The sequence below is a fragment of the Drosophila innubila genome (assembly GCF_004354385.1).
Source record: "Drosophila innubila isolate TH190305 chromosome 3R unlocalized genomic scaffold, UK_Dinn_1.0 2_E_3R, whole genome shotgun sequence".
In the NCBI taxonomy this organism is placed as follows: Eukaryota; Metazoa; Arthropoda; class Insecta; order Diptera; family Drosophilidae; genus Drosophila; species Drosophila innubila.
The window spans coordinates 17,216,040-17,240,116 of record NW_022995380.1 but is presented as its reverse complement, the minus strand read 5'-3'; the positions used below and the strand labels follow the sequence as shown (position 1 = coordinate 17,240,116).

At 36.3% G+C, this 24,077-nt stretch overlaps 3 protein-coding genes across 3 annotated transcripts; 2 read left to right on the top strand and 1 right to left on the bottom strand.

Moving 5' to 3' along the window:
• Window positions 1-2,105: 2,105 nt before the first annotated feature.
• LOC117791512 (cuticle protein 16.5-like) lies at window positions 2,106-2,492 on the top strand. The gene has a single exon (XM_034631293.1). It carries the CDS (start codon window positions 2,125-2,127, stop codon window positions 2,416-2,418), a length of 294 nt encoding a protein of 97 aa, XP_034487184.1. The 5' UTR covers window positions 2,106-2,124; the 3' UTR covers window positions 2,419-2,492.
• Window positions 2,493-3,970: 1,478 nt separating this feature from the next.
• LOC117790528 (45 kDa calcium-binding protein) lies at window positions 3,971-20,899 on the bottom strand. The gene is made up of 5 exons (XM_034630004.1): window positions 20,781-20,899; window positions 11,411-11,622; window positions 10,576-11,308; window positions 4,506-5,190; window positions 3,971-4,449 (listed from the first exon to the last, which is right to left on the bottom strand). The coding sequence occupies exons 3-5, from the start codon at window positions 11,115-11,117 to the stop codon at window positions 4,375-4,377; spliced, it is 1,302 nt and encodes a 433-aa protein (XP_034485895.1). The 5' UTR covers window positions 11,118-11,308; window positions 11,411-11,622; window positions 20,781-20,899; the 3' UTR covers window positions 3,971-4,374.
• A 707-nt stretch (window positions 20,900-21,606) lies between these two features.
• Window positions 21,607-23,888, top strand: LOC117791556 (BRCA1-associated protein). The gene is made up of 5 exons (XM_034631341.1): window positions 21,607-21,791; window positions 21,894-22,257; window positions 22,318-22,488; window positions 22,556-23,347; window positions 23,413-23,888. The coding sequence occupies exons 1-5, from the start codon at window positions 21,731-21,733 to the stop codon at window positions 23,711-23,713; spliced, it is 1,689 nt and encodes a 562-aa protein (XP_034487232.1). The 5' UTR covers window positions 21,607-21,730; the 3' UTR covers window positions 23,714-23,888.
• Window positions 23,889-24,077: the final 189 nt, after the last annotated feature.

Below are 24,077 nucleotides of genomic sequence, written 5' to 3'. Positions count from 1 at the left end.
TGGTTTTGTAAAGTCCTTAACTTCTGGTGGTTCACTTTTGAGGGTATGTTTCGGTTTTGTCTTTCTCTTATCCAGCACCTCCTCCTCCTGCTCCTTCAACATTCCTTGATCCTGCTGTGTTTTCAGTTATGCATGCAAAATGTTAAATGCAATGTCAGGCGCCGAAAACGTGCTCAAATCATATTCCGCATACCAAATAACAGAGTTCTCTAATGGTTGAATTTTAAAATGCATGAACATCTCCGCTATACCTCTTCCCATAGAAGTGTGTGAGTGAGTGACTGAGTGTGTTTATGTTTTTATGGGAATGTATATCTATTTGTTTTGTGTTTTAATACTCTGCAATCACAGCTTTACAACCAGGTCCACCTGTTGCCCAATTCCTCAATTCATCTCTACTCAATAAGTCCTTCTCATACTATCAATATTATTAAAGATACAAATTACTGAGCAACTTTTCCACTTAGCTTTTTATTTTAATTATAATTATAATATAATATATAATATTAATTAATATTTAAAGTATGTAATTGGCAGCTTTAAATGATTGGCATATCCTAATTAATTCTAACTTATTGTAATGGGTATATGTTACTTCCATACGTCAAAATCCATTTAGTTGTTTTGTTTTCATTTTGTGAACTGTTGAAGTTTATTTTCCGAGATTTTAATATGTATGAGTTGAAGATGAAGCATTTATGGCGCACACACCTACACACACAAACTTATACACACACGTACAGTCACAGATAGCATTTGTCTATGTGTCAAGCATATTTATGCTGGTTCTTTGGTTCTCTGGTTTTCGAGGTTATTTGGACAGAGTTCTTCAATAATTTCCTGACTTACTCGTACTGCCACGGACTGAGGGTCTCTTTGTAGCATTTGCTATGCTCTGCAATTTCCAGTTTGACTAATGTAACTTACGTGTAGAACATTTTCTAGTACCAGGCTCGTCCTTGTCCCCGCTCCGACCTCCTTCGGCTCGGCCTGTGTTCTAATAATGCATAACCATTTGTATGGAAAAAATGTACGAGTACCAGACAAGGACTCCATTTCATGTCTTACTCATATTGAAAGTCATGTTTTCCTTTTTTTTTTGTGGCTTGTTAAGTTGGCCTTTTGCCATTTATTTTATGTTACCAAGTCAATTTATGAAAACCCCAGAGAAATAAACAGAAATTGTCAGAGAAATAGCAAATATTGACTGTCACAAAGCAAACTTGAAAGGTGTTCATATATTACGTAAATTTAAGTTTTGAGGTAATTTCGTTTGTTTTTTACTTCAACCTTTGCAATTTCGTATAATTCAACAAACCAAAATATATAGTTAACTGAACTTTAAGACAATTTTAGCTACATTCATAAAATTGGAATACATTTTTTTAAAAACAAAAATGAATACCATTATTACGGTATTTCTATTATTATAATTAATAAATAATTGAAGAATTATGTAGCAATTTAAATAATCTAAAGTTAATAAAGCTTTAAGAATGAAGAGAACTGCATGAAGAGAGTGCATGAAGAGAGTGCATAAGGAATCTTTAGCCTGCAAATTTTAACCAAAATTCTTTAAGAAAGAACCAAATTACTTTCAATAAATTTATTTAAGAATTCTATGGAAAGCTTTTAATATAATGGAAGCACCTTTAAATAAATGTTTTAAACTATTCTGCAATAGTCGGAAAATTTTAAAATAAAAACAATGTTTTCTTAAAATAAAATGGATTTTTAAATATTTAAGTATCACATTAGAGTTTCAAGGAAATAAAAATAAACTTTTTGGAAACAAATGAAATTAGCTTCGTATTTCTTTGAAGTCTAATTAACAATTGCTGAGAACTTAATTGAAATGAGTAATGAGGAATTGTTTGATATTCAGTCAGTCAGAAAATACAATTAACACTACAGTTGTCAGCATCCGCATAGAGCTGCAGATGGAGGATTACAAAGCACAAATTTAATATTGTCATTGTGTTCTAATTTGACGCGTAACTCGTATTTTGGTTCGCTTAAGCCGCAAACAGGTTCACGGCTATCCGTTGAACTGACTATAAAATAGCCCAGCTGGTTGCCAAAAGACATCAGTCAACAAACAAAACTGTAACCAACGAAACCAATATGAAATTCCTCATCTGTTTGGCCTTTTGCATTGCCGTCGCCCAGGCTGGTTTATTGGCTGCACCTGTCACCACGTACTCCGCACTGGCTCCAGTTGCCACCTACTCGGCCGTGGCTCCGGTTGCCACCTACTCGGCCGTGTCACCTCTTCGATACTCCACCTATGCTGCTGCTGCTGCCCCCGTCTACAGGACACCCGTGACCACCTACGCCGCAGCTCCTGCAACAGTCTACACCGCACCCTTGACCACCTACGCAGCAACCGCAGTTGTAAGCCCCTTCATCAAGAAGTAGGACATAATGTATTGAAGATGTGACCCTTGGAATAATTACGAAATAAAATAAATAAATGACAGCATACAAACTAATTGTTAACATATTTCAGCAACGGGCATCAGATGGCATTTAACGGCGTATTAAATCTATTGGTTTGTACTAGCAGAAGTCACTTAAAAGATACATAATAAGACAGACAACTAATAGAAGTATTAGGCTTATTAGGTATTCGGTTTAATTGATCAACGATTAAAAGCGTTTAATTAAATAAGTTATTTTGTGAGTTTAATTAGATTAATCAATTAGAGGGCATCTCTTAGTCGTTCGTACTCTTGTTTTCCTGTGAGTCAAAATGTTGTTCTTGTCGTTTCAGTTTCCGTTTCCGCAGAGCTAAGCACACAACCAACATATATCTTTCCAGATAAGCACATACATCCAAACGTCTTATTGTCCGTTTGTCTGGTCATGTCCTGCCCATATCCTGGCCATGTTATTCCTTGCGTCTTACGTGCTCATTATCTAAGCTTCCGAATAATTAGATTCAATTACCCATTTGCCCTTTGTTAAACCTTCCCCTCTCTGCTCACCTCTGTTATCCCTTTCAGGAGTGCTTTAGATGGCTCTTAAAAGATCCTTACGTTAACCAGCTCTTAATACGCTTTGTGTAGCAAGATTCCGTTTATTCCGCTTACTCGGTTTAATTCACAATTCTGTCAATTTATCCGGCAAATCTATAAAAAATCTTCATTTTCTTGGGGTCATCCCTCGATAAGAATCCGATGGGACGATTAAAGAAGTATTAACACCCATCAGAAAGTCAATTGCTTGTTAAATTTTCAAGGATATTCGTCAAGCTTCGGCAGGCTTTTAGCCTAAGACGTTGCCATGGCCATGAAGAGGGACAGGTTTCTCTGTCATTTCGTTGGCCATGCTTAAGTGCCACTTATTTATCATTTGTCTGCCCTTATTTATCTTTCTGCACAGCAACAACAACAGCGTCAAGAGCAACAACAACCAGAAATTGAACAGGGGATTATGTTTAATGACCTCGATTTGTCTGCTGAGCGGAAAAACAGGACGGAATAAGAGGCTTAAAGACGTTGCCAAATTAATTTCTTAACATGAATAGCTTGGCATCTAATGGATGTCATATAAGAAAAACAAGTACTTAAGAATGCTTCAATCGAGGGTGCTCGACTAATAAATACCCAAGAGAGTCATAGAACTCATGAAATTAGAGCCAATTATCCTTAAATGTCAGTCGATACATCTTCAAGGACATGGCCAAATTAGAGGTAATTTTCATAAAAGAGCATTATTGTTTTTAAGACGACCTACGTATAATATAAATAAGTCAATCGAATTATAGCAAATGCCGAAAAGCTAAAAAAAAACACCCATTAATTTTCAGTTCTTCGTACTTTTGCACTCAGGCTAAAAATAATGTTTTAATGACTTGTGACTCTGATCTGCAAAATTAAAAACTTTGTATTTTAATCAGATCTTAGGAATTTGACTTTTAGATTTTAGATTCTCTTTCCAGTTTCTGCTTCTGCTAAAGAAAACAACATTTGTGGCATATATTTAGGTAAATTCATTAAATTACGTATATTATTTTGTATAATTTGGAGTATTCGGTGTCAAATTGCTTAGCATTTTTGAGTAAAATTGTTAATTAAGATCACACATGAAATTAATTGCCTCTTGCTCTTAATGGTTACGTATCGTAGTACAAAGTTCTAACAAAATTATAGCTATTATATTATTATTATTATTTGAGTTCTAATAGTAATATGTGTATTGTATGCTATTATTAAACATTATGTGCAACAACTTACAAATTAATATCACTATAAATGCACAAAGATTATATAGTTTATACCGTTTATAGACTGACGTGAGCTGGGATCGTGTTGGATTGAACTGGGGGGACGGTTGCAGGTGAAGTAAAGTGTAAAAAAAAGGGAAACTTATTTAGAACTCGGTGTGAAAACTGTTCGCCGTATCGATCATCTTTGACTGCAAAAATATTTCCGCATTGTCAGTCATCTGTAAGCAAGGATGCTATTAAAGAAAGCCCTTTGAAAACTTTTATAAAAACTTACCTCCTTGAGGGTGAGCATTTCATCCTTGTTCTCATCGCACAAACTGAACAATGTGGCTGCTTCTTGAAGAGCATAGCGTGGTGTTTTCGGATTCACGTAGTCCAAAAGTTCGCCACGATCAGCTTTACCATCATGATTCTTATCAATGATGCGCTTGAACTCTTCGCGACGCTCAACGAGTGTTTTGGAGATTAATGACTTGCGCAGCAGATCCTCATCATCATCCACATTGAGATCGGAGAACTCTTCCAGCGTCAACTGATCGTCACCATCCTGATCAAACTGACGCAACAGATCATCCACCAGCTCCAACAAATTTGATACACTTGATTCGGGATGCCTAAAGCTCAAGTACTCGTCTATAGTCAATGTGAAAAGATCCGTTCTCGCCGCCTCCGACCAACGGGCCTTATCCCGCATCATATCCTCACGTGCCTTGCGATTCAGTGAGGTGTGTCTGATCTCATCGTGCTCATCGATATCGGCCTCTGTCATACCATGCTCACGCAAAAAGAAACGGTGATATTCATCCCAAGTGATCAGACCATCGGCAGGTGCAATATCGACGCGACGAAACTCCCTTGCATTGTTCATGATCGCAATGTCTATATGATCGACAATCCGTCGATTTATATACTGACCCAGCTCCTTTATAGTCAGCTGACCATCATGATTGCGATCCGCTCTGCAAAGTGTAAAATATAATTGACGAGTTGGCAATGTGTGATCTTTAAAATGAGTATTATTTAAACAAAAAAAATACTAGTCTAATGGCAGTATTTCTTTAAAAGTTAGGGAAGAAGAGGAAAGTATTTCAACTTTATCAATATTGAGAAAACCAATTTTTTCATTCACTGTCCAATATTTTTATACTTTCCCCTTGACACTGTTTCAAAAACTTTAGTCTCCCATACTTTGTCAAAACTTCACTGTTTTCCTTGCGGAACGTTACTTTTATCAATACTCTTGGCCTTAAATTTGAATCTATATCAGTCGCATATTCTTTCATGCTTTAATTGTGATTTTAATTTGATTGAAATTATGTTTTAAATTAAATGAGAAGCACGCAAAGTGACTTACAGAGCTGGCAGATATTTTTCACTAGATTTTAAGTTATGATTACTGGTATATTATGAAAACGAACTGATTTACGAGTCAAGTTGTCATCTACGCATTAAACGGCAATTAAACTGACCGAAAAATGTTGTGATAATTGCGTGTGATGAAATAAATAGCCATCATTTGTGGCTTCTGCATTTAAATGTAATTTTAATAATGTGGGAAAGTCCCCACTTTTTGGATTGTCCTGGCGGTGGTGGGACTGCCCATTTGGGGGCAATTAAATTGTATCTGGAATTGGCATGGCAACAACGCAACAGCGCGGACTGTAGCTATTGTTATAAATTTTAATTGTGTGTTTCTCTGGCGCTGACAATTCAGCAGAACGACGAAGCACTGTTATCATCACACGCGGCACATTAATGTCCTGTCGGGGGCATTCCAATTAGGCCACTCCTGCTGGTTGGTCGGGGTGCTATTATAACCCTTACACTACTGCCATCGTTTTGGTTTCTACATTGATTTAGCACTGCGTAAAAATGCCACACTTCTGCTTCCTCTGACTCACCCAGTTGCATGCCACAAACTAACGCGAAACTTCCACGCAACACGCAGCGCAAAACTTCAAACCCCCTCGCAAGTTTTATACTACTAGAATGGAAAAGTTGCGAATAAGTCTAAACAACTTCGCAACTAGACACTATGGAAACTACTATACAAGCGGAAACTATATCATTAGTTGAGAAATGACTTTTGATACGTGTGCAAAGTTGGACCAAGATCCTGATTAATTAATATCACAGAGAGGACAATAGCTCGCGGAGTTCATGAGCCAAAATAAGTGTAAGGTACAACAACCAAAAAGCTCTTATTCAAAAGTTTATTTTCCATTCTCTTTAGCCGATATCGTAGAAAAAGTTTAGGGAAATAGGAAAGAAAACAATATGCTGCCTTTTCTATGTCTCTTTTATTTTTAGTATCAGATACTAAAGTACAATAGGATAAATTAAAGTATGTTCGCTGCTTTACTACTCATTAAACTAAACAATTTATTTCGTAAGCCTATAATGTAACTCTATAAAATTTGTGGCATTTCATGCTACTAAACATTAACTGTTTTGCTAAGGCATATATTATTTTTCTATTAAAAAAACTTAACAAGTTCTCTCTAGATTTAAGAAAAAATAAAATAAATTCTGAAGTCAATCAACTCGAATTTTGAAATTCTAAGATGTTATAAACCACTTAATAAAATAAGACTCAAACAAATCTTTACATGATTTTGTTCATCTATTTTACATTCTTTAACTTTAAGAATTAATTTTCTGAATTATTTAGAATAAGAAAAGTGCTTAAGTCACTTATTCGATTCTATTTAATTTTCATTACAATCATAAAATCGTTGTGGTACACTTTGACTTTACTATATCTAGGGAGTTAAGTTTGAGGGTCTTGTAGAAAACTATGCTTGCATTTGATTTTATTGCATAGCTAATAGGATATCAAGGACTATTTGCATACACAACTTTGACACAAATGGAAGCCAGTTGTCTTAGACAAACCCCAGCCAGGATTCCATTTCACAAAATCTTCTTTGCTGTCAAATAAAAAAAATATCCGCAACTAGCAATTGGCAAAGGAAAAACCACAAGGCTTATGCAAAATGCACTTTTTTATCTACTAACCAAACCCTTGACAGAAGATCCTATTCTTCTAATTCTTTTTCTTTTACAAACAAATAGAGGAAAAATGGGAAAATGCGCAAAACACAGACGATAAATGAAGAACTTTTCAGCCAAACTGTGCGTAGAAAGTGCACAAAAAAGTTTTCCATTTTTTTCTCTCGTTTTTGGTTTATTTGTTGTTATATTCTTTATTTTTGCGCTCTTGGGGTCAGCACCAAATGCGACAGAGAAAACGCAAAGAGGAAAAAAAAAAGTTTGTTTGCTAAAATAAAAAATACGCAAACAACAATTTGCGGAAGGAAACTAACTTGAAATCGGTTTAGTTGCCGGTTTATTTATTTAAGTTCTGATGCTAATGAAACCACTGTGCACACACATACACATAGAAGAGTTTATCGTCCAGTCACACATATTCCCCGAACATTCATTTGTTGATAATTTCGTTCGTTTGTTCCTTTACCTTCTGCTCCACCTCTTAAGATTTTGACAGCTTTAATAGTTAACACCTGTGTGTGGCAATCTTAAAGCTATCATCTTAAGGCCCCGCCCACATACTGAGAATCACTGTCTCATATAATTCAACTTTCCTCAGCAGCTCCTCGACACTTTCTACACAGAAAGTCTTATTATTCTGGGAATACCTTTAGTAACTTAAAGGTCCTCGAGGGCAACTAACAGTTTAGCACTTACTTCAACATTAAGTTCGTAAGTTGATAAGAGTTGTTAAGGAAAAAATCTTTAAGATGAAGGCCAAGTGTTCTTCAAGTCTAGAATCTCGTATAGAAATTGAAGGCAAGAATATTTGAATATTAAATTTAAATATTTATAATAAAAATAATCATTTAAGGACCTTAAAAATTTTTATAAAGCAAGACGGAACTATTACTAATAAAAACATTGAACACTTTTCAAATAATTTCCCTTATTCATAGAAAGAAACCTAAAGACATAATCATTAATAAATTTCTTAGTAATTCTTTATTGTACATATTAAAAATTACTTAGGGTGATGCCTTTTTGTGTTTATTTGCCTGAATACACATTTAATTGCCACAAGTGTTCAGCTGTAATCGCTAACGAAAGCACTTGGAGTACATTGCAATTACTTTACTATGTTATATGGTTTGTTGCCTCTCCAATTAGGTAATTAGCAGCCAAGTGTTGGTCGTCATGTCGAGTGCTGGTCAATAGGTAAAATCCATAGAGTGCACATTATGCTACATCAATTGCAGTTTCAGCTGTGAAATCGACCAAATAAAAGCTTGAAATTCCATGGCACAGGAACAACTTTAATTCTACCAAGTGATTTGCGAATTTACGGATAACTTCGTCGGAGACAGCAATCAAAATCAAAATCAGAATCCAAAATAAAGTTCGTCCAGTTGCTGAGGAATCTTAACTCAATGCAATTTCACATGTTTTTTTTCGTTTTCTCCAAAAACTTTTGCTTTTTATACTCATGAATGGCAAGGGAAATCATGACAAAATGTAAGAATGAGCATCTGAATGAGATACCCTACAGTTTAAGAATTCATTTTATCTTTAAGCTTTCCTCATCCTCGCTTACAAATCAAATAAACAATTACATTTAAAGGGTATGTAAACTTTAACAATATTTTATATAAGTGCATTCAGACTTCACAATAATAATGCCTGCAAAATGAATTATACTTCGTTTATACATTTACATTTACCGAACATGAATAGGGATGTTACATACATATATTTTTATGATAGCTTATTTCTATTCAATAAATATTAAAATAGAATATTGCAGTTATGAAACTGATTCAAGTAGAAATGTCCTTGATGGCACTCAACACAGGATATGCATAAGTAAATATCGTTATTTACATGGAGTTACCTAATCAGAATTAATGATAGTTCAATACGATTTAAATCAAAATATAAACATGAAAATTAAATGAGTTAAGAGGAGTGGCACAACTGCAGTTCGTATGTAGAATGTGTGTGAGTTTGGTTGTGTTAATATTTGATTGGGGATTAAATATAAAATACATATTGCACATTCGGGAGAGGCCTTTGGCTAGCTCAGAACGCCTGACAGCTGTGGAGGGAATTTGTTTGTGTTGTTATTTCGAATATGCGTTTCTAGAATTAATAATAAAAGCATTTTTAGCATTTACCTATCAGGCAATTTAATTTAATTGATATCCAGGAAATCAATTAAAATTTTAATTGATACAGGCGGCTCTTGAATAATCGGACATAATTTTTAGAAATACAATATTGTTATGCAACAATAAAAGAGCAAAACAGCATAACAAATACAAGATTTCAACTTTAAGCTTATTCTCATACGTTTGCATGTTGCTCAATTTGTACAAAATTGCAATTTGATGCTATCGTTTTGACTTTAATATCAGCCAAGGCTGCTTGCATGAGATGTCCAAGTTATTTTTAGAGAAGCTTAATAAAAAATTGACAAAAGGTCATATGCAGAAATTGATACGACAGTTTCTGACAGACAAAATTCTTTTTCTTTGTTTAGTGTATGTGTGACTCTTAGTCTCCTTAATAAGAGTTATATTTAAAAATATGCAGTCTTTCATATCAAAATAAATATTACAACAAATTGAGAATCCTAATATTTATAGTAGTTTCTTTAAAGTAGTAACATCAGTAACTTACCCATAGTTACATACTGCACAGACATAAAAGCAAAGACCAGATTCCATTACTTAAATGTCATACTATCAATAACCTCCATAAATCAGTAACAAAATAAAGTGGATGCTGCATAGTACAATATAAAATACAAGATTTATGTCAAGCAAAGCAAACTTAAAAGATATATTAAGCTGGCATTTCAAATTGATAACTAAAAGATATTTGATACTGTCATCACGAAGTCGTTTTAATCAATAATAATTATTATTGGCAATGCCTGGCTTTGGTCCTGGCCCTGGTAATCCGATTAGCTGCCGGCCAATAGAAGCGAATCAAAATCATTCGAAATAACAAATTGGATTCGTGAGGTCCCAAAAGCACCTTTAGGAACATCGATCAATGCTGCTGCCAACAACAACTCAATGGTTCTCATAAATTTCACAATTTGTCGTACACACAATTATGGTACGCACTGTGTTAGCTTCTATGGCTTAACTATCTCTCTCGCACTCGCACTCGCATTCGCTCTTTCTTTTTCTGCCTTTGTCAGCCCACCCACAGAGCGTGAACAATGGCCACAGGCAACAAGAATGAAGCTGGCGCCAAACTAGCGCCAAATTATCAACCGTACACCCAACGGAAGCTAGGGTGACCAGACCTACCATAGAGCAGGCCATAACTCAGCCGCAACTTACCGTTTGAAAGCTTTAGCAAGTATTTGCTTCTCGTTCACATTGCTGGTCGTTATTATAACTGTTTCGGGCTGTGGCTTGGACTTGGACTTTCTGTCGCCTCCTCCTTTTGCTCCTTCTTCTCCTGCTGCCACATCTCGTCTTCCTCCTCCTATCTCATTAGCAGACATCGGTTGCACTTTTTGCCGCTCCTCCTTCATCGTTTGAACATTGCCCAAATCCAAATTGTTCTGCTTTAGCTTTTGCTGTTGTTGCTTTTGCTGTGGTTGCTCCAGTTCCTGGTCGCGACTATTGGGCGTAGACTTGGCCATAGCTGGGGCATGGTCAACTGTGCTGTGCTCCCGCTGCTCCCGCTGCTCTTGTTGCTCTTGTTGTTGCTGTTGTTGCTGTTGCTGCTGTTGCTGCAGCTTGTGGCTGGTGCTGTGCAATATGAGGCCAATGAAAAACATATAAAACAAAATGGCGCACAGTGTTGAGCAGCGCAACCAGCGGAAGCTTTTGCTCAGCTTGTTAACGAAAGTCATTTTGTGGCCGGCAGCAAGCATTGGATTTTATATTGGTCCGCACTCCGTACTCCGTACTCCGCCAATCCTCAGCCTTGCCACCTGGTATGCAGCCTCCTCGTTCTTCTTGCGTGTAATTTGATGAAATTTCTGTTGCCTGCTGTTTCCGCTCCGATTATCCCGTGCTGCTCCTCTCGTCCTGTCGGCACGTTCACGCTGATTCACAAGCGATTCTAGTTGCAGTTCTTGTAATTGCACATTAATTGACTTTTATGTGTCTGTGCCTGCGTGTGTGTGTGTGTGTGTATTTCAACGATGCAGTCAACGCTGCTAACCGTGCTTATTGCTTCCTTCAACTTTGACACGCCCATACGCCCACAGAGTTCAGTTGTTACAAACTGTTTCCTCCGCCTGCAATTTCTTGTTAACCTCTAATACCAATTTGATGCTCTCTTCCCTGCCGCATGCTCCATTTCCTTTCATTTGCTTTTAACGCGTTCTTACATGATTGTTACACACGTTTTCATTGTACATTCCAGCAAGTGCACTAAGGACGAGAGTAAAGTTAATATGCTCAGTTTAGTAGAATTTAAGGAATACAGTTTATTTTATGCCAATATAAGATTAAGAATTTACAAATATTGAATAGAGCTCAATTTCATTTTATCGATTAATTCAAATAATGTTTAAAAAAAAAAACATTTGACCATTTTTGATCGACACTAAAAAATAAATCTTTATCTAATAAAAATATAATGATAAATTTATTTAATCTACATTTTTATTAAATAATTATGATAACCCTTTGATTTATAATTAATTTTATTCAAATTTGATTTCTTTTTAAACATATTTCTTATTTGTGATCACTGTTTAAATCTTAAATCAATAGCTTAACAAAAGTCTATAAAAACAATGCATTAAATTGCTGCACTAAGTCATTAGTTCATTTATTAGCTTTAACTTTTATTATCCATTTGAGCTTTCAATTACTTTCTGTGCCTTAACCTACTAATTGGTCCCTACTGCTTGCTCATTGTAATGCCTTAGGGCTCATCCATTAAGAGACCAAAAGGCGAATTATAAAAGAGCATAATTCACTGTTGTTGCTTTTCTTATACTTGGCTCGGGATTTGTTTTGCGAAATGAAAGAGCCATGGGACAGTCATTAAACAGGGCCACAATAATGACAGACATTACGACCGGTACTAAAAATCAGTCGTAAAACGGATAAGATGAGATGCGCTGTTAATTCTGAAGGCTAAATCATAAAATGCCTAACAGAAATTGAGTTCCTTCGGACGATTTCAGAGTTTACTGATGCTGCATAAATAAAGAGTTCTGCCAAAGAGATACTTTTACTTAAATACTACAAATCTACATGTTAAAGACGTATTTAACATGTAATAAGTATTGACATAACAAGTATGATTTTTTTACAGATGCAGTTGGTCTTACAGTCAGTCAAGTAATGGTTATTACTAAAGAAAACATTATGTTTGTTTACTCTAAAAGTAGTTATACCGAATGGATTTTATTACTTCTTTATAAGTTGTTTTAAGAACCATAGTTATAAATATAAGGGAAAATTTCCAGATAATTTTAATGGTAATCCAATATTTCTAGTAATTAATCCATTTGAACTTAACTTAAATCTTTGTTTGGTATTTGTCCATAAATACACATTTTTTTCGAGTGTAAGAATTCATTCGTCACATTAACACAGATTCAGTTGTGCAATATTTACAGCAAGCCAATAAGTAATAAATGCATCCACTTTCGATTTCATTAACACTCTACCTAGTTGCCTCTCTGTCACGCTGTTAATCAGTCTCTCTCTCTCTCTCACTCTCTCTCTCTCCGACAAACCCAATCAACTTGTATTGACTCATTTTAAGTTGGCTAACTGGCTCAATTTATATACTTTTTGATTGTGTTGTTTTACTATTTACAGTTAATGCTTTCAAAATAGCTGTTGTTGTTGTTGCTGCTGTCTCGCTCTTTTAGCGCTTTTGTTGCGCGCCGTTTACTTTTGCTGTCGTTTCGCCTCGGCTCGTTTCGTCTGTCGTCTGTCGTCGTTGCCGTCGCTGTTGTTGCTGATTTTTATTGCATCACACAAACCAGTTGAACATCTTTTCAGTCATCTTTTCGTACTTACATACATATGTAGTATGTACGAGGGCTGTCTAATAAGTCATTGGTCTGAGCACTTGGGACAATTAATTATTGACCATAGAAAAATTAAACAAGAAAAACACACAGCAAATGCGATGCTTCTAGTCGAGGCGCTGAACACAATTAAAATATGAAATTACAAAAAAACGGAAAATTGCGTATTTTGTTGTAGATGTTTTTATGTTTGTAAAATTTTGGTGCCCAACCCTGTTTAAATATATCATCTGATTGCTCGTTAAGTTTCATATACTTTGGTTTCACTGTATAATTGTTGGAAAATCTTTAAGTGACAAACTTAGACAAAAGTTTTCATCAGGAGACACAAATGAAAAATTGTAAAAAAGGGACTATTATCAATTTCCAAATTTGGAAAAACTAAAGTAGCTTAGCGGAAAGAAACTGTATTCAAATAAATTAAATAAAGTGAGGACCTTGCAGAATCTTATAATCTGAAAATTAAAAAAAAAATTGTAAGACTTTCAGAAAAAATACATTTATTAAAATGAAGATTGTGTTGAAAAGTACATTTAATTCCATATAAAAAAAATTTGGTAGTGCCATTTAGTTCAATAACTTATCGTTCGACCCTTGTATCTATGCTGAAATGCTCTCACACTCCAAATGGCTAAAAGCTCTAACACCCAGAGACTGTGTCGCAGCTGTTTACTGTTTGCCATTTGTTGCTGTTGCTTCTATTGCGTGTACATACCATACATACATATATTTTTTGTCGTTTTATTAACTGTTCATGTTGCTTTTGTTTTATGTCTGTGTGAACTTTTGCTGCTTATTAGTAGCCAGTGTTGTAATGAAACAGATGGTAAGCAGAGAGCAGGACACAAGCAGAGGCGGCAAAAAGTTGGCAATAAATTTTCAATATCATTTGTGTTCAGTTGAAAATGCGACGCTTATGAAAAGTAAAAAGATTTTTAATGAATTTCGTTCATATCGCAAAATCTAATCCAATTAGCAAGTTTATAAGCCCTCGCCCTGAGGGAATGAGCAAAGTGGATTTTCTGTCTGCTCGAGTTGCTGCTCATTAAAAGTGTCCCTGACAAAATGTAACAGTGATTCATTTCGCGACCCTTCCCTACATCTATATACTTTCCTATATTTCTTTCTCGCTCGCTTTCTCTGTCGCCCACCCACCCACTTTGCTGTCCAGATAGTGTCAATTTCAATAAAAATTGATGATGAAGCAAAGTGCATGAAGCAAAAAATGCGTTAAACTTTATTGCACAACTTTGTAACTAGAACGGTTGACGGAAGAGAGTGGAATGAGATGGTGTGAAGCAAGAGGAATGGGAAAGAGGAGAGGGACACAATGCCTGCAGCACCATCGATAAGCACGCTGCTTGGCAAACTTTAAAGATTTGATTTGCCAAGCTCTCATCCTCTATGTATCTTTATGTGGCCGGACATGAATGGATAAAGTTACTACTTGAGTCCGGCTCAATAACAAATGGATGACTGGATGAATGGAAGCAATGGCGTTGATGATGAAATGAAATGTTTGTTTTCCTCTTGATAGATCTCTCTCGACTTATCTCCCTCTGTTCCACTCTGTAGAAATGGCTGCAGCCACTAAGCAAAGATCAATTGAGAATAATGGAACGATGTTTCAATTTATTGTTGTAAGAAACTTCAACTTCACCAATAATTAAATTAATGCTTAGCACAAACTGTTAAAATAAATCTAAAAATTATTTATGTAAGTTTCCAATTTAATATTTTAAGTAATCTAAAAACTCAAAATAAATATCTGAATATTCAGCAATTTTGAAATTTTAAATGTTTGCCTCCCAAATAATTTTGCCATATTGTAGATAAAAACAATTTCATGCTCACGTCAAGAGTTTGATTATGACAGGCGGATGGAGATGTGGATGAGAAAAAGGATGCAAATGAAGGCACATTGCTGATAATTTTAATTAAACTTTTTTAATTGACTTCAAGTGCCTAAAAGTAACCCAAAAAAAGAGTAAATAAAAATGTAGGCAAACCTTAATATCAATTAAGCACAATTTGCCTTTCTGTAAAATTATATTCTCGTCATACCAGTGGATTGGGTGGAATTTAATATTCCAGGCAGACATGCAGAATCAAATTCCACATAACAGTTATTTTGGTTATTTATGAAATTAAATTTTCCTCTAAGTGAATTCCTTGATGGGCTTTTGCATTTCGAAAATGCTTTAACCGTAACCCTTGTACCGTTTTATGAGGCTAATCAACTTTTGAGCTGACCACTCGACGTTGTGTGCAAACTGCACTCAATCAGTTCAGCTCAAAGCAAACAAGCTACAACAACAACAGCAACTATAACAGCGTTTCTCCCTATAAATAGAGCGAAAGCTGAGAATGAGCTGCAACCAAAAAATGCTGGCAAATAAGTTGATTTGTTTGTTGGTTGTGCATACAGAATGAAAATGCTGATAAAAAGCGCAATGCAAATACCAGACAAGAGAAAAGAAGAGAGAAAGGGAGATGGAGATAGAGGGCGAGATAGATAGAGACATAATTGACTGAAGGATGCAGCTGCCTGCCTGCCTAGAATCAACAGCGTACGGGTATTTAAAAAACAAAGCTTGTTTGTCTAACGCCGCTCACATGACGTATACGTAACGTTCAAGTAGAATTACTATGGCAGCAGCAGGTGTGTGGAGTGCACCTGGAGTATGGAAGTGACACACCTTACAACACACAAGCGCACACACACACGCACACACATAGACATTACCTCATTCATGGCCAAACATACGCATGGTGAGGACAAACCACATGAGTTGGTCCTTAAAATAGAAGCGTGGCAAATGCACAACAAAACTTTGCGTGTACTTCAAGTACACAAACACACACACACACACACACACACACACACGCACACACACACCCCTATTTACACGCATGGATAGACGCATGCCTATGCAAATAAACAAAGTAGGTGAATTATAAGTTCGCTGATTGCAGTTTAAATACCTTGTAAATAGATATTTGAATATTTTTAAAAGTTAAAGAAATCCAATATAACTGCACTATTATATTGAAATTTAAAGTTTAAGCCAAAAATATGCACCGAATTTAAGCAATTTTTATTCCATCTGATTTTGTTAACAATCCACCCCTTAGCGAACACAGGGTATCCACGTTTGCTGTCTCCACGCAAATTATAACCCTTACCTACATCCACTACATTGTATATGACAACCCCATGGCATGTTATCATGCCCCTCTCAGCAGCTCAAGTGCTGGGTATTAATACACACCCAGCCAGCTGAGGTGTTGTGGAAATACAACCAAGTGCAAGCTGCAGGTTAGACATTTGCACTTGTCGCCCCGTTTTATTGTTGTTGCTGCCACCGCAGCTGCCTGTCAGGGCAAGGTGGCAGCCCCATCAAGTTGGCAGTCCCCATGTTGCCCCTCTACATATTCTTGCTGGTGCCATTTTTTATATCATTTACACGTTGAATGTGGTGTACGTATGTTGTGCAGTTGACACATTTCAAGAGAAATTGAAGGAAAATAGGGAAGCGAATGCAATGTTGATGCTAACGATTAGGGGAAAACTATCTGCACGTTGCAAGACCAGAAAATAATAATAATAAAATTACAGCAAATTGAAATGTAAGAACTTTGAAATTAAAACTGATTTAGCTTGATAGTTTCTTGGGAATGCTTAAGAGAGATTTTCAATTCTTGTTCGTTCATTGCGTTATCAAATGAATTCGTGGTAAATCTTGATGACATTCTCTCTTTATTTACATGCTAAGCATTTTCAGGAAGAAAAAAATGATATATAAATAAATCGATAAACTATTATCCTATTTATGCATTATCAGTACATACTGGACTGTTGTTTTAGCTATTTAAAGCTTTGTGGAAATTTGTAGCTTCTATTGTATATTAACCTAATCATCCATATGCATTCATGTATGAATTGCTGTTGTAAACGGACTTCAACAATTGTGGCATGCGGCGTATGCGTAACATGCTGGTCATATGACTGAACAATTAGGCGTATGATTAATATTGATCGAAATTTTTTTGTGGCCAGCAGCAAAAGGGCAATCAGAAATTCATTTGCATCTACCCCTATAGATAAAACCTTTCATACACCTGCTCGTTGCAATTATAATTCAAGCACCACAGCAACTGCGCCATCTGCCCCTGCCCCCGTTTCCTGATAATGGAACATGCAACATGCCGTAGTTTACACTATGATTATGCTACTTGTCAAAATGTTCATTGCTGATTGAACAAAAGGCTACAAAAAAAAGCGTATGATTGGCTCAACTGGTTTACAGACCTTCTCTCTCTCTCTCTCTCTCTCTCTCTATTTTTCTAGCTTTCTTTCCATCTCTTTCTAAGGCAATCATGGGTATTGAATACATGATTTAGAGCCCAGCAAACATACTGCAGATGAAACCCAAAACTGCAAATGCAACTAGAGCTGGTCCCATGTCGTGTTTTGTTTTGCAATTCGATGATAAAAGTATAATAAACAAACAAAAAAAATATAAAGTAAATTAGGTAACGAGTATAAAAAAAATAAACAAATAACAGGGAATCAAACCGAAACAAATATCGGTTACTGTTTTAGCTCAGTACTAAAAATATACATAAATATTTTGGTATTCTAACTATCTTTCAAAATAATAGTAATCAATTTTTTAAAGTTATTTAACAATTAAAGCCCACCGAATTCACGTCCATCTCTCACTGAAAGAGAACCCTTTATAACTAGTTTTTAGTATTATAAATATTTAGCTTAAAATCCAGAATATCCAAGCAAAAACTTAATACTATTCAACATATATAATTTAAACAATTAGAACAAAGAATTAGAAACAGTCTAAACACTGTTTGCATACTGGACACTCGCCCATCTCTAACTAAAGCTGAGACTTAAAACTTAAACCTGATCACTATTGTCGTTTTGCCAGTTTTTGTTTATTCGCAACGGCATAAAAAGTGAAAGTGCACACTTGGGGCTAACACACAAAAACAGACGTGTGTGTTACTGTATATGTTTGCGCCTGTGGATGAATGTATGTGAGTGTGTGAGTGTGTATGAACCGGCATTTAAACGTAACAGATACTTGAGCTCTGACAGACACCATGGAAATGTCAGACCGACTGTAGGGGCAAGTCAAGCCTCGTGTTTTGCATGGAACAACAACATTGCCAGACCTTCATGAATGAATGACTGTAACTACAACGGCACACATACGTGCATGTGTCTATGTGTTTGTTTGGGTGTGTATGTGTGTGTGTGTGTGTATGTGTGTGTTTTGTGTCTAACAATGGCGCAAGCAGCAGTGCAACAAAATGCATGAATAAGCAACAACTCAATTTGAATAAAGCAACAGCAGCGACGCCTGCAGAAGTCAGCCGGGTATTTTATGAGGCATTTGTGGAACTTTGGAAAACATAGACCAACATATAGCCCAGCAATTCTCTTACTGATTCATAAATAACTATAAATCTACGTATATGCGAATATGTTAGTGTTTCGACTGTTTTTCCAAGCAGAAGCAAATGATTCAACATAACAAAACCATTCTGTATCCATTTTTCCGCAGTGCAAGAATAAATAACAAAAACACATTGTTCGATTGAAAGAGAGCTCGACTCGTAAATACCTTATAAGTAAATCAAACCACTCTACATTATATATCTAAATTCAATACTTATGCATTTGTTCCTAGGGAATCAATAGATAATATTAGTAGCCCTTTTAGATATTTAAGTAGTAAAATTATTCTATTCAAACTGATGATTGAGTGATGTTTAAATAACGTTTACTTTTTATAGGTACGTAATGTCCAAGAATTATGATTTTTGTAAAACTTATACTCTGTATATTCACTTTATAGATACAGAGTATTATTATTGTTTTAATCTTTTTTTGTACAAAATATACAATATATAGAATTACAAAACTTTTTTATATTTAAATATTGTAAGCAACAAAATGTATTTATTTGTTAAAATTAGGAACCGCTTGGATTTATAAGTTCTTTTTTTAAATTCCAGTGCCATATAAATATCTTTAATATGAAAATTATATTTTGAAAAGCTTTCAACCAAAATAAAAATATGGCTGACTGGTCTGTGCAGACTTTAAATAAGAACCCACAGCGAAATACAAATTCAAATACCCTGGAATAATTTATTCTAATTTTTTCAATGCTTGTTTCGACGGTTTTCCTAAATATCTCGAGGGCTAAAAATACCGACCGAAGTTTTCATCGCCTTTTTTTTATCGTCATGATAAAATCCACAAAATTTAAAACGATATTGTACAATGTAAATTTGGAAAATACTCTAATGTAGAGTATATAAATATAAAAATTAACTTAAAACTGAACCATAATGGCACTTGGGTATCCAGAGTTAAGTGTAGAAAATTAAGTCTTTTGAACAAGTCCAAATTTCAAAAGAATTAAATAAAAATATTAATAAAAATTAGAATTACATATATTTAAGATGTTTTTGATTATAATTTTTTGTTGAAAGTAAGGGATTCTCTCAAAACTTCTTACATTTTTGGGAGATTTTTGGTTGGTTTCGTCTTATGCAGCACCCCTGATAATGTATTGTATAAGATTTTCCATAGCCAGAAAAAAGATTTTATTTTTTGTTTGTTTTTGCTTATGTTATTCAATTTCAAAATTGATTTTCGTGATGACTTGAGTATTTGGAAAGCACACAAATGAAAATGGAAAAGGAAAAGGAAAAGCACTCAGTGAATAGCGGACCCGTGGGTAGGTAGAGTCGCGAGGGGACGGGGGATAACGGCACAATGCAAAATTCACATCTATGTACATATATGTACAATATATACTTTGAAAAAAAAACTAGCTACTTTTTGAATCAAACTAAATATTGACTGACACAAAGAGACACACACACACAGACAACGTAGTAGTCAGTTGACTATAGTGCCTAAGCGGTAGGAGTAGGAGTTGGGGGGCGTGGATTGCAACAGAAATGACAAACGTACTTTTGATAGACTTGTTGACGACAAGCTCTGGCACTTGGCAGCTGTCAGTTACAGCCAAAGAGGACGACGTCTGTCGTCTATGTGTGTGTGCGTGTTGGCGCCTGCTTGTTAGCATGACTGTGTTGGTGCGAATGTCTGTGTATGCGTGTGAACATGTGCGAGTAGCGGACACATTTCAGTTACTTTTTGTATTTTTTTGTTGTTGTTTTTTTCTCTTATTTTTGGCATTAATATATAATGGCAAAAATCAATACCCATCATTTCTGTTCAATTGCCGCAAACATTTCATGTACAATAATCGTATATTTTGTGGTTCAATCTTGGTAATTGCAATTACATGTTTGTTGCAATTAATTTGTTATGTTTATTATGCCCAATGCGAGTGGTTGCGGCAACAACAGCAATACCAACACTACCCACTCCACACAGCAAAAAAAACAACAACAACAACCACTACAACATTGCTTATATAAAAATACTACAACACCAACAACTACACTGTTACTACCAGTTAGTGCACTCACTTTGGTTTGTTTTGCTTTTTTACGCGCGCGTTGGAGTAGGAGACGATGACGAATATTTAACGTGTTTTTTGCTTTATTCACTGGCCGACAACACGTCCTACTGACAGCAGCGACGCTTACGTACTAACTAACTATTATGCGATTTACGCGCTGTGTTTTTTGGCCAACTGAAGCCGAAGTTGAGACGAGCCGAAACGAGCCGAGTGACGGCATTGAAAGCGAAACTTTAGCGTTGCATGTAACTAGGTGGGGAGAGAGCGATGGAGCAATAGGAGCAAGCGAGATAAAGAGCGGAATAGCCCATAAGCCAAGTTAAAACTAGTCTTATATTGTTTGTAAACAAAAAGCTAACATATGCTAGCTAATTCCAAAATAAAAACAAAGTAAACACAAGCACTCAAACCTTTCAAGTATATGAACTTATTCTAAATATTCGTCTTCTTGGAAAGTCTAATTCAAAATCAAATGGATTTAAAACCGGGTACGTTAAGTTTCACGTTTTCAGTGCTAGTTAATGCCCAAAATGATTACAGGATCTATCGAAAGAGTATCGATAACAACTGGTATTTTTTTTTTTGGTATTTTGTGTCTAATTTCGCAGATATATTCACTGCTGCCAGCTCTATCTATTTTCAAATTTCGACTGTTACAAAAATTTGATAATTTCTATTAGAAGGAAATCAGTATATTCTAAATATTCATTCGCTATGTTTTGCTATTAAAATTTTTTCTAAAACTTTGTCCGTGCTAAGAAAGTTGGCTAGTTCACAATTTAAGCCATTTTTTAGAAACAGCTGTTGTTTTCTAATAAGTTGGCAGCACTGCATATATTTTATATTACTTTTGGTTGTTTGTGCACTCAGTAATGAAAAGTGTAATAATATTTGTTTAAAAGCCTAATAATATCATGATTTTTGGTACATCATCTTGATTCAAATTATGCCTGTGTAATGCTAGAAAACATTTCTTTGTGTGTCATCAAAATCGAAATCGATTTGGAAGCCAGCGCAGGTAAAAATGCCCTTGCCCTCAAAGCCCAAAACAAAGAGAAAAGAATACTGTGTTTTTCACACATATGTATGTATGTATGTACGTTTACTTCTGTCAATGCAGAGTCAGAGGGCGCCGTTTCCTCGGAGCATCCAACCAATCCGCGTGTGCAAAAGGAGCGAGAACGTGATCGTGGACTTCGCCAGACTCGCGACATTGTCATTGAGACCTACTCGAATCAACGTTGGACACACGAATTGAGCACGGAATCGGGATCAGAGATTGAGAGCAACAAGATGAACTGGGCTGCTGCACTGCAGCAGCATACCAATAGCCCCACGGCCGGAAGCTCTCGTGAGACGACTCCACGCAGTGGCGATGACTCACAGATGGGTACAGCCTCGAATTTTCCAAAGGAAATCGGCTACTTCTCGGGTAATCCCATTGTTGAGGTGACCAAAGGCATCATTCATCTGTACAAGAAGAAGTGAGTATATCAATTGGTTTACCAACTGCCCTTTTAATTCAAGTTGTTATTTGCTTGCAGTGAACGCAAGGCCATAAAGGAGGCGCCATCGAATCAATTGTGTCTTCTGGCAGTGCCGGCGACTTTAAACTGCCATGATTTGCTTAACTTTATCGCCCCATGTCATGCCGAGATCAGGCATGTGCAAATTGTGCGGGATGGCAGTCCCAATCAATTTATGGTGCTGTTAGAGTAAGTAAAATAGTAATAATTATGATAATAAATAGTAGTACCATTAACCTATTGATTTCTTCAACAGATTCCGTTCGAACGAAGCGGCGCTGGAATTCTATAAATCCTACAATGGCATTGCCTATAACTCACTGGAGCCGGACTCACTTTGTCATGCTGTCTGGGTGTCGGAGGTGGAGCGCGGGGAGCATGGTCTGCCACCGTTGGGACACACTGAGCTGCCCACGTGTCCAGTGTGCTTGGAGCGCATGGACGAAAGTGTTGATGGCGTCTTAACCATTCTGTGCAATCACGCTTTCCACGCCAGCTGCCTGATGAAATGGGGCGACTCGACATGTCCAGTGTGCCGTCATGTGCAAACTCCCGAACTCGTCGAGGATTCGGTGTGCATGGAGTGCGAGGGCACAGATTCGCTCTGGATTTGTTTGATATGTGGGCACGTGGGCTGCGGTCGTTATCAGGGTGGTCATGCGGCAGCTCACTATCGTGCCACAAATCACACCTTTGCCATGCAGCTGGGCACGTCGAGTGTGTGGGATTATGCCGGCGACAACTTTGTGCATCGCCTGTTCCAAAATAAATCAGATGGCAAGCTTGTCGCCTCCCAAACGGAGAAGGATGAGCGCGAAGAGAAGATCGACTCGATGCAAATGGAGTTCACATATTTGCTAACCTCACAGCTAGACACGCAGCGCAAGTACTACGAGGAGCGCATGGAACGACTGGAGCAGGAGTGGCAGAATTTTAAGACCACTGCAAATGAAACCAAGTCAGAGATGAGCGAGCTCCAACAGCAGCAACAGACTATGCAGAAGGAGAAACAGAATCTGGAACGGAAACTGGCAAATCATACAACAAAGTATAATTTACAATATATCCAATAACTGGGAGATCTCTTATGTTGTATACTTTATAATTTCTTAGGCTCAAGGAAATGCAAAAGCAGCTGACTGAGGAGCGTGAGTTGTCGAAGGCCTTGCAGACCAACCAAAGCTCCTGGCACATCAAATACAAGAGCCTGGAGCAGCAGTACAACGAGTTTAAGCACAATCACGACAAAGAAGTCACTGATCTCCAGGAACAGCTGCGGGATGTCATGTTCTTTCTGGATACCCAACAAAAAATGGCCAACACAGAGCTATCGGGCGCCTCAATCACCGGCGTCAGCGACAAGGATCCGGATACCAGCTCGCGACGTGGCAATCGCCGTAAGAAAAAGGAATAAACAACACAGAAATAAGTCTGCTCTAGTTAAACATTTAAGCGTATTGATTAACACAATAAAATGATCGTAGAATTCGATGTTCGAATTTAAGTTATAAAGTTGGTTCCACTCGATGTGTCTTTAACCACTCCCAAGTTTATTTATTATTTGAGAACGCAACAACACTAACAAAAACTCTATATGTGATTTCCTTTGAGAAGCAAAATGCTTAAACATAAATGATTTGTATTTCATTTAAGATTGATGTTTTTTTTCATATGAATTAGCAACCACATTGTCTACTTGTATTGATTAAAATATTAAATATTAATAACAACCCATACACTGCACTGGTATTTTTATAAACTCTGGAGTTTAATGTTTT

Coding starts and splice junctions, on each gene's coding strand:
- LOC117791512 (XM_034631293.1), top strand. CDS start 2,125: ATGAAATTCCTCATCTGTTTGGCCTTTTGCATTGCCGTCGCCCAGGCT.
- LOC117790528 (XM_034630004.1), bottom strand. CDS start 11,117: ATGCTTGCTGCCGGCCACAAAATGACTTTCGTTAACAAGCTGAGCAAA. Junction 5,191..10,575: donor CTTGCTAAAGCTTTCAAACG/GTAAGTTGCGGC, acceptor TACACTTTGCAG/AGCGGATCGCAATCATGATG. Junction 4,450..4,505: donor AAATGCTCACCCTCAAGGAG/GTAAGTTTTTAT, acceptor CCTTGCTTACAG/ATGACTGACAATGCGGAAAT.
- LOC117791556 (XM_034631341.1), top strand. CDS start 21,731: ATGCTAGAAAACATTTCTTTGTGTGTCATCAAAATCGAAATCGATTTG. Junction 21,792..21,893: donor CGATTTGGAAGCCAGCGCAG/GTAAAAATGCCC, acceptor CTGTCAATGCAG/AGTCAGAGGGCGCCGTTTCC. Junction 22,258..22,317: donor ATTCATCTGTACAAGAAGAA/GTGAGTATATCA, acceptor ATTTGCTTGCAG/TGAACGCAAGGCCATAAAGG.